Source organism: Schistosoma haematobium, chromosome 1, assembly GCF_000699445.3.
Source record: "Schistosoma haematobium chromosome 1, whole genome shotgun sequence".
Classification (NCBI taxonomy): domain Eukaryota; kingdom Metazoa; phylum Platyhelminthes; class Trematoda; order Strigeidida; family Schistosomatidae; genus Schistosoma; species Schistosoma haematobium.
In genome coordinates, this window is record NC_067196.1 from 15,157,349 (window position 1) to 15,168,825 (window position 11,477).

General features: G+C 35.3%; 1 protein-coding gene across 1 annotated transcript in view; it reads left to right on the forward strand.

Annotated features, from left to right (window-relative positions):
- MS3_00003406 (uncharacterized protein) overlaps positions 1–11,477 on the forward strand; it is a 29,959-nt gene that overhangs the window by 14,472 nt on the left and 4,010 nt on the right. The window contains exons 3-6 of the mRNA XM_051211196.1: positions 564–859; positions 899–1,147; positions 2,041–2,535; positions 3,873–4,077. Coding sequence (XP_051073243.1) covers positions 564–859; positions 899–1,147; positions 2,041–2,535; positions 3,873–4,077 — 1,245 coding nt within the window. The remainder of the gene's footprint in view (positions 1–563; positions 860–898; positions 1,148–2,040; positions 2,536–3,872; positions 4,078–11,477) is intronic.

Here is an 11,477-nt window from a genome sequence, read left to right on the forward strand (position 1 = left end):
TCTTTTTCTCATCGTGCAAATCTCCATGTGTTCCTCTAATATATCCATTGTTTCTAGTTATAATATTGCTCTATAATTTTCATTTTCTTATTGTATTTGTATCTTTTAATTTGTATTTTTTTGTTTTTAGTACTGATGATACTACTAACCTTCACTTCTTAGTTTTTTTTCTATCTTGTTGATTTCTACGCGGTGTTGTTATAAAACATGCGAGTTTAAACTGGAATAAATTTTGTGGAATCCTACTTTATTTACGTTTTGACTAAAAATCTAATTAAACAAACAAAAATTTCATATTTTCATCTGTAGCAAATCTTTCAGTAAAATAAATTTTTTACTTAACTATATGATATCAATAGGCTCCCCATTTAGAATTTTCCTATTAAGATTGAATGTTTGTTATCTTGGAAACAACCGTTATAAAATAGTAAGATATGTAATACTCATTTTAAGTGGTTGGCCTTTTTTATTAGTTTGGGTTTTGCTCATTATTAAACCCAAGTAAATATAATTAATAAAATGTAACAATTATATTTTCAACATCTCAAACTTTGTCATTTTAGATCTGAGCCTTATTTGGTGACTTTACCTTCACAACCTCTGGACACGCTGAAGTTGAAAGAACTACTCTATCAACCGTACTGTTCGTTTTGCTTCAAAGATTTACCTTGTACTTGTAGTGGACTTTTGTCTCTTTCTTCTGATTCTCATGATTCATGTGATAATGGTTTTCATAAGAAAACGTGTAATAATAAAAATATCTGCCTGATTTGTTCAGAAAAGCTTACTAAAGATAATATTTCCAACGATACTTTTTTATCAAACAACTGTTCACAACAAGACAACAATATTCATTCAGGTATTCCGTACAATAAAACTCAATGCAATTTTATTTCAGCTGATAAAAATGAACACCATAATAACGTTACTGCTGATGGTCTCAATACAGAACAAATGGAACTCAATTTAAAGTACAGCCCTCGTACACCCTTTTCTGTATCCGAACAGAATGTCTTTAAGCCATTAACGGATTCTCCTGGTCGCTCTAGTACAGTTTCTCCCTCTCAAGATGTTCGTCGACGTAAAAGACTACCAAGCAGCTGGTCTACTATTAGTCGAACACTGATAAATAACGGTGATACGTCAGGTAATTTAGGATTTGTCATCACATTGTTTAATATCATTATTTTTGTTTTCTTGTCATTAACATTAAGACAATATGAAATTATATATATGTAATGAAGCACTTTTTTCTGTAATTACATATATCGTACATGGACATTAAAGTTTTAAATATTTGTTCGACAATCTAATTTTTCTTTGATTTTTAGTGTTAGCTTACATATAGATACACTTTTTGACGTCAGTGACTACCTCATATTAGTATTATTTCGCAATAAAACTAATTAACAAGGTTCTTACCAATCTTTTTTACTTGGACTTCATCCTTTCTTTTTTTGTCACCACGTTAACATAGAAAGCAATCAATCCTTCATTATACCATAAATTTATTCTCATATTTTCTGTTTAAAATAATTCGCAATTTTTTACTTGAATCATTCTTACAGTATTCTCTTATCAGCGTTAATTGTGACTATAACTGAAAGCATCTGATAGCACTTGGACTCGAAATAGTAAAGATTGAATTCGTATCGGTTTAAAATGGTCGGTTCATAATAGATAGTATGCATAACATTCGGTTAACAAACATCAAATAAAAATGCCATGTACACACGTTTCTCGTTATCGAGTTTAGTATTGGTTAGTTAGACCCAACCAACATGAATATACAGTAGGAAAGAGTTATGAACTGTTACATAGGAAAAATATCATCCCGTATTTCATAAGGAAATTCTATACATTGTGTAATACTTATATATTAGTTGTGCTATAAATTTTGTTTAACATTCAAAGTCACATTCACAAAGCTGTTGATTTGCTTACAGTCTAACTTTTATAACCATACCACATAATATGATTGAACTATCAAAATTGTGCATAATTTGTTTCATCAAGAGATTTTTGTCTTTGTTTTTTAAGCGAACATTACGCAATGTAACATTCGCCCTATCCGCAGACATCAAACTGAATTGAATCGGTATTTGTCCAATGGAAATAGCCCACAACACCCTTATATTTCATCTTTGACGACACCAACTATCATCCCAGGAAGCCAGTATACTAGGACACGACAACATACTGCCAGTACATGTGAAAGCACAACACCTTATCATAAGGACTCAAGCAATTCACATAGTTCCCCTTGTTCTCCAACCACAAATAAACAGGGCAGTATCAAATCCCCACTAGTTTCCTTATCACCTTCTTTTACACCACTTTGGGCGGACGCACCTACTTATGCTAAACCTAAAACTGGGAAACACTATGTTTCCAGAGAGGTGATTCAGGCTCTTCGTATCGACCAACAGCAACAATTCTCGTCTGTTTCAGATAATGTGAAAGGCTTTGGTAGCTGTTCTCAGATGAATTCGTCAGACAATGTATGTCATAATGAAAACCATTCAAGTGAATCTGGTAAGGAGTTTATTGTACTTATTTGTTTTAAGTCACCTTTGTCATTGTAGTTTGTCCTTCAACTATTGCAAATGTGTATACTAATTTGTAAAAATAAGTTTTTGTTGTATGTATAACAACACATTTATAGTGTTTATAATTTCATATCCGTACTTGAATTAAGCGAGTCCACTTGTCTGTATAGTTATTAGTATGGGTTCGTGGATATCGTTAGGTTTTTTCGATTGCGATCATGAATCGATCGATGTTAGACTATCATTGAAAACCTGGAAGAATGGGACGGCCGTCTCTTCCTAGTATGGGACTCCTCAGCAGTGTGCACCGAGACAGAAGGTCCTGGGTCCGAATCTCGAAAGGGGAATTGTGGATGCGCACTGCCTAGGTGTCTGTATAGTGTTTAACTGTATTATCTTTATTTAAAGTTGTTTATTAAGTATACAGGTATGTCTTCTAATAAATTCTCGTAGCATTTACCAAAAATATAGAAAGGTGACATTTCACCTCTGTATGTTGACAATGTAACTGTCATAGCGCATTATGATACTTTACAAAAACCATTGATTATCCGTAACTTATTCACTTTCAATTGACTAATTAGTACTAATAGCTAAATCATCTCACCCAATTACTAATGTCTCTATGTCTCACTATGCACCTGATTCTCAATGTACACCAAAATTATGCTAAATGGTGATAAAGTAGCAAAACAGTTCCATAATCGTTATTTGTGATTTAGAGAAGGTTTATTAAAATTAGGATTTCCCATTATTATGAATGGAAATTGTTGAAGCTTTTAATTCCTCAAATATAACATATTAGTCAGAGATCAATCTTATTATTCACATGTTTATGTAAAGCGATTTTCATTCATTCGACTTTCAGTGCACTTTGATTGTGTTAATTAATTCATTGTGATTTTTCATTCAAGTGATATTTGTCCAGTTTGACAAATTCTTTAACTAATAATCACTTAATGGAATCGATCTATAACTAAGTAAACTCGAATATGAATTAATCTTCTTTAGTCTCTACCAAATAAGTCTTCACGTCATTCTTTTACAAGTAGCCTCGGTTAGAAGAGAATGCAAATTTTGTAACCTGGTATCGAAGAGTTGTTAAGAGCTATCACTGTTATCAGAAACACAACATATAGATCTGGTGTTTCCTGTTGAGTTCTTTTTCAGGGATTTATCATTAGTCATTGTAAATTAAATCACGGGTTTCGTTATCGCACATTATCAAATAACGTTCTACAATTTTCTTTATAAGAGTTTTCAATCTGTAACTGTAAACTAGACAACAGTTTCACTAACTTAATATCTTACATTTTATTTTAGGTAGTACGTTAACATGCTTAACAGAAGCATTTGATGGGAATGCGACCTTTCAGTATAAACAGCAGTCGTCAAACGATCCTGCCCAATTTAAGACATCAGCTTTTTGTCCTGTAACAACAAATGTGTCGGATTCTAATTTTTTGTTTCAAACTACATCTAATCGTGTTATGGCGTCTCAAAGTGATAAGTCATTAACAAATTCAGGGTAAGAACTATTTATGTCACAAGTACTTTCTTAAGTTAATCCGAAATTGTTTAGTAGGGTCTATGAATACATGCGTATCGTAATTATAGTTGATTTGGTAGATCTCTTGTTGAGTTTATTTGATTTCGATCTACTTTTAAATGGTAATGTATAATATTGAGTTTTCTCTAAATTCCACCCTCATCATACCTTTCTTATCGTATATGCGTGAATATCAAACATTCTCTATTTATCCATTCCTTTCCTTGTGATTCCCTCCTTTGTACAATTAAGTTTATTTCCTTGATGTTTTCCTTCAAAACTGGGTTTTCATACTTCAAGTTCTTTGAAAATCTCATCCATATAAATTAATACATATCGACGAAATATAGCGTGACAGATCCTTACAACTGATATCCTTATTTTAGATATACCAGCTACTTTGTTAGACTCATGTACAAAGCAATCTTGTAATTTCCAACATCGGTTGATGTTTATTAAAAACGATAAGGGGTCTCACACGTAAACTTGCCGCCAATTATATGTTCTTATGTGTATCAGTTTCAACAGAACGTTTTATGAACATCTTCAAAATAGCTTTTTCAAATCATTAAAGGTATATGTGTCACTTTATATGGTCCGATGAATCCTATTCATGTACTAATTAACTGAAGCGTGCACAGTCAGGACTGTTTGATATAAAAGCTAATGGTTTGTAAGTTCCGTGACCAGTGGAGCTAAACCGTGTCTGTTGTGAGGCAGCTACCCATCAAAGTCAATGGGAGATGGTCACGTAATGCCGTGGATTGACTGAGGTTAGACATTAACACTGCTGAATGCCGGCTCAGCATTCTCGCACGAGACCGAAAGTCCTGGGTTCGAGTTCCGCATATGGGATCTCGGATGGGATCTGTTGGAAAGTCTCTTACCAGGACAAAACCGTCGTCCAGTGCTTCCAAGTTTTCAGTGGTGGTTCGTGATTTCAGTAGAATTGGACAAGCTCCAAAACCCCATACTGAAAAGACAAGTGGTAGTGTTTGTTCATGACTGTATACTCAACACAACTCTTGAATTAAAAATTTGCTTATCAATCAACAGGAATGCGTTATTAGTAATTCAGGCATTTGACGTTACTATAAAGATTTTCCCAACAACTATATTTGTATCCTCTACGATTTATTTGACTTGTATATCCTATAAGTCATTTATTGTCGTACTATGGAAAAAATGAACTCTAATGTAAATATTCAGATATAGGATTTAAATAGCTATTGCATCTCACCAATTTCTCACAGTTCATTTTCATACCAAAAGGTTTCATTCTCAACAAGTTGCTCAATTTCAATATCAAAATATAATCTGTACTCAACAGTTCGACTGTCTGTACCATTAATACATGGGATATATTTTATCATATAAGACTGGACAATATTCTGGGTGATCAAACTATATAGAAAGTCTTTACTTCGGCTTAATTGAACTCTCTTCTGTTATTACCAATAAGAAGTAGTATCTACCATACTCAATTCTACAAATTTGCATTGTACAACTACTTTTATCACAAAATTAGTTTTCTTACTTACAAGCAAAGTAAGCTGTTAAACAAATGGGATAATCGACGAAACTATGATTTCTTGCATTTCCTAAACAATGTCTTCTGATTAAGGTGCAAAATTAAGTGTGCTTGTTACTTATTCCTTCCTTGTATCCAAGTGCTTTTTTATTTTGTACAGCAACCATTAACATATCGTGTTTATAAAAGATTTATCTAGTTACTGTTTACTGATCCTATATCTTTTGTGTCATAGACAGGATATTTGGCAGGTTGTTAAGATTCGATACAATATTGTACTCTGTTCTGCCCTCCGTTTAGGCACTTGTAAACAAGAAGTTTGTATGTGTTAATCATCTTCAATGCATTACATTTTGGATTTGGAAGCACGGCATCAGCGGCCTGCTTGAATATCTGGGCTACCTGTTTCTGCCATCTAATTATTTCAACGAGTTATCTGTTTCTTCATTTGTTTTAACTTATCATTATGTCCATTAATCGCATAACCTATCCAGGCGCTTTTATGAAAAGCCTACGACCTTTCGCTGCACAAGTTGCAAAAAAGTACTATAAAAGACATCGTGGTGGTTGGCAATATGTGTTAAAGAGAATGAACATTTATCATATGTCGATTCCCGAGCTTCTAAATTCTAACTGCCGATCACTAATCAACAAAGTGGACTATCTGCAGTTTCTACTAAGTCAAAATATGTATCGTAATTGTGGTGTCATCACAATTCAAGAATCTTGGTTAAATGATTTACAGGACGACTGCCTAGTATCACTACGTGGTTTCAAAATTCATCGTCAGGATCGATCAAACAATAAGAAGAGGTGTGGTGGCGGTGTAGCTACGTTTGTAAACGTGAATTGGTGTCGATCTTCGTTTGCATGTTTCAAGTTTTTAAATGACTTTATCGACTGTCTAACTCTAATATGTCGTCCAAAACATCTGAATAAATACAAATATGTTTATGTTACCAATACCTACGTGACTCCAGACTGCACAACATCTACGCTATCTGTTTTCGCTGATGAATTCACTGAGTTCGCTGTTACTGCCTTCAGTGATTCACTTTCAGTTGCATGTGGTGATTTCAATTCATGTGACTGTAGCTTCCTTACGTCACTAGGTCACCAAAATGTAGTAGATTTTCCTACCCGTTTGGATGCTCATTTAGACTTCGTTTTCATTAATGATGTGGGTATATATGCGACTCGTAAACGTGCTCCATTGTCTAGCTCGGATCACTGTATAATTCGTGTTCTACCTAAAGTATATGGAAAGCATGGGAAGAGTACACTCTTACATCAAACCAAGAAAGTCAAATATGGGAATTACTCAGAAGAAAATATCCGAAATCTGAAAAACATGTTTCATACGACTAACTGGGAATTATTTACAGATGACTCACTGAAAAACACTACTGATGTTATCACTTGTTACCTTAAATTCTGTTTTGATATTTGTTGTCCCAATGAAATCATTTTTGTAAGTTTTGATCGACTTACATCTTCATAACTAAAACGACTACGGAGGGTGAAAGAAAGAATGTACAAGGAGAAGAACTCTAATGAAGTTCGTAAGCTAAATGGTCTGATAAACCTAGAGATTAGACGTCTCAACTGTATGCTTACTCGAAATTTCTTGTCTTGCAAAAACTCTCCAAGTATGTGGAAACTCTTTAAAGAACTTACAGGTGACAGACAGATTAGGAGCGATAACCAGCTGAATGTTTGTGACTTAAATAAGTCTTTTGTACGTCAGTCATCTGATATGATGCTCCCTTTAACCACAGGTTTAAAGAATAGCTGTGTTCCTACTTTCACTGAAACTGATGTCTGAAGATGTCACCAGTCGCTTAATTCATCTTGATGTTTGGGACCTGATGGTATTCCAAACATCCTTTTCAACGAGTGTGCTGACTTCCTATGTTATCCGTTCACAACTGTCTTTAACAGATCCTTCTCATCTAATCTCATACCAAAAATGTGGAGAAAGATGGAAATAATCTCTGTACCCAAGAAAGTATCTGGTGATAAGAATGTGAAATTTAGACCTATTGCAATAACTTCACCCTTCCTCAAAACAATGGAAAAATTATTAATACTTCCATTTCAGCCTGCAATAAAAGAGCATATTGATCCATATCAGTTTGCTTACAGACGCAAAAGAAGCACTTTAGATGTTGTTGTTGTTCTGCATCACAACATAGTGTTCAACTTAGAAAAGGGTCAGAAGTATGTTCGATGTGCTTTTCTGGACTATACTTCAGCTTTTGATTCTATACCACGACAACGTTTAATTAACAAGTTAATCAGCGTCAACACTGACAGCTGGATAACCAAGTAGCTACGTTCCTACCTCTCTGGAAGGGAACAGTACACTGTGTTTGGAGGAAAGTGCTCAGATTCTCTACTATCTCATGAAGGTGTACCACAAGGAGCTGTTCTTTCACCTCTTCTTTTCTCTTTTTTCTCCATGATCTGCCATCTTACACAGAAAACACTTTTGTGAAATATGCGGATGATCTCACTGTATGTATGCTTATCTCTTCCTCTTTACATCCCATAGAAATGAATGAGTTTTTGTCTCGTATTGATTGTTGGTCTGTTGGTAATGGTCTTATACTTAATCCGTCTAAATATCAAGCTGTTAACTTTAGCATGAGACATGAACGGAATCTAAACACCATTTCGAGATCCCGTAATGCTTGTGCCATCGGAGACTCTTTGATAAACTCAGTGTCGAAGGTCAATTATGTTGGTGTCACCTTTTTCTCTGATCTGTCTTGGTCTACCCACGTTTTATTGTTGTCAAAGAAGGTTTTCCGTTTGACTTACTACATAAAGAGATTGCATTCTCTTGGGATTACTCGTCATTTACCATTATAATTTGTCAATTCTTCCATATTACCCATTATTCTTTACTGTTCTCCATTATTCTTTCCGGGGCTTTTGAGAAAAGACTTTGCTGATTTGCGGAGAGTGCTGAAGGCAGTTGGCAAGATGTGTGGTGAATCTTTCGAGGTTATAATTAATATGGTTGTGGATAGACATTTAAAATCATGCAAACTCCTGGCAGGTGTTATTTTATCAGATACTAACCATCCCCTTCACTCTTATCTTTCTCCTTGTATATCTTCTGGTAGAACGAGACGTAATTACACTAAAATCCATGCACGCAAGGAAAAGTATAGAAGTTCTATAATACCTTATCTAGCAAATATACTGTGTGACGAACAGGTTGTTAGAGTTAACCTAGTCACTAACTTGCATTCTTAATTTGTCTCTAATTTTAAGTTGTACAGTTTTTCGGGTTTTTTCAAACCTTTTTTTGTATTTGTCACTGTTTTTTTTGCTTAAGTAACTTGTTGAAATACCCTGTGCTGAGAATTCTATATTATACCAAAATATAATATTGAATAAAGCCATTAATAATAATAATAATAACAATAATAATAATAATAATAATAATAATAATAATAATAATAATAATAATAATAATGAAAGTATTGTGTTTGACGTGGGATGATGTGCATGCGGCTAAAATAGCTAAAGTTGTGATCCATTTATCGATGACTAGTTGCTTTGACTTACTCCTGAAGAAAGTGGTACGAAATTATTTGTTTCAAAAGAGTCTAAGTCCTCACGTTATTTTGGCTCTGGTCTGTTGAAACATCTGATGGAGTTATGTTGTTTGTGACGGATCAAGATACAGCTTAGCTCAACAATTTTATAAGAGGAACTATATTCACATGCACTGTTCTGACTTTGATGATGGCTGACAGTGTAATTCGTCGTATGAAATCCGCATGATGTTGAAGATCTTCTTATGTACACTATAGGGTTGAAGGATGTTCCATAAAGTTCTCTATCTACGCCGTCAAATGCTTTCTCATAGTTAGGGAAGTTGATGTATAGTTGATGAGTTCCGCTCAACTGGTTGTTCAACAATAATCATTAGTGTCACAATTCGGTCTGTACACGACCGATCCTTACGGAATTAGAATGTTGATCTCAGAGTTGAGCGTCTACTGAATCCTTCATCCGGTTCAGCAACACTTGAAAACCTTTCCTGGTACTGACAATAGTGTAGTGCCTCTGCAGTCCTCACATTTACTCAGATCTCCTTTCTTTTGTATATTGATGACGTATCCTTTTTTCCAGTCTGTCGGCACTTGTTCCTCCTCCTAAATCTTCCTGAATAGAACGTGGAGCATCTTTACAGTTACTTCTATGTTTGACTTTAGGGCTTCAGCTGGTCGTGATCTTGATGCATTGCCACACTTGAATCGTCGGATGGTCATCTTGATTCCTTCTATTGTTTGTGTGGTGAAAGCTATCGGAATGTCTGCGTGTGGTGTTTCGACTTCCGGTGGGTTTGGTGGAGCTGGTTTATTCAAGAGTTCTTCAAAGTGCTTTACCCATCCGTTCCAATGTTCTTGAATCTTGGTGATTGGCTTGTCTTTTTTTCGCGACCGTTCTTTTTGGTTTACTATATTTGCCAGCTGGCTCCTTCGTTGTTTCACATAGTTTTATCATATTTCCCTCATTTGCAGCTTTTCCACTGTTATTGCTAGATATTCTATACATTCCTGCCTATCGGCGCTAATCCCCCTCTTCACGCTTCTGACTGATTCTGTATATTCGGTCTGTACCTTGGCTTTCTCTGGTATTGTTCGGCTGTCGTCAATTGCTTTCTTCTTATCCTTTTCTTGATTCTTGTCCAGACTATCGATAGAAATCCATTCTTTACGATGGTGTTTGTTGTGGCTCAGCACCTCCTGACACGTTGAAGTTAGTGTTTCTTTGATCCCTTTCCAATTGTCCCCCATAGTAGTTTCTTCTTCTTCCAGTAAATCCTGTAAGGCTTGAAACCTGTTTTGAGAGAGCTATCTTGAATTCGTTGAGTTTGTCAGCATCGAAAGAAGGTTGTATTGAACCTTTTTAATGCCGTTTCTCCACTTGTTCAATGCTGCTTTAGCTTCAGTTTCATCTTGGCAACCATCAGGTGGTAATCCAAAGCTATGTTAGCTCCTCTCCTGGTTGTCACATATTCTATTGATCTTCTGAATTTTTTACTGATGCAAATATGGTCGATCTGATTCTCTGTAGTGTGATTCGATGAGACCTATGTATCTTTGTGTATACGTTTGTGTGGGAATATTGTGCCGCCCATAACCATTTTGTTGAATGCACATAGATTTGAAAATCTCTCACCATTCTCGTTCCTTTTTCCCAGTCAGTCTATGTCGTCCCATGATATCTTCATATCCGGTGTTGTCCATTCCGACTTTGGCGTTTAGATCTCCTACCAAGATAATCAGGTTCTTTCTTGAGCACTTCACCATGATCGATTGTAACCTCTCATAAAACCGATCTTTGTCGTCGTCATTGCTATCATTGGTGGGTACATAACACTGGATAACATTCACTGTAATCCCATCGTTCTTCGTTTTAAATGATGGTTTGGTAATCCTGGATCCATAAGATTCCCACCCTATTAGTGGTTTTCGTGCTTCTTTGGACAGCATCAGAGCAACTCCTTGAGTGTACGGAGAATTTTCTTCTAAGTGACCGGAATATAGCAGCATCTCTCCCGTACCTAACTTATGCTATCCAGCTTGGGTTCAATGGGTTTCACTATTTCTGAGCACCTTCAAGTTGTATGTCCTCATTCCCGTAGCTATTTGATTAGTCTTGCAGATCTCCCACATTGTCCAGACATTCCATTTACCTATATCAGTTGTTTCTCTTGTTGTTAGGTTACTTTAAAAATAAGAGTTCAGATAAGTAATCACTTTGTTCTGCCAATGTTGGAAATGACAAATTACAAAAGTTTAAAGGTTTAGCAGAAGTCTCGGCG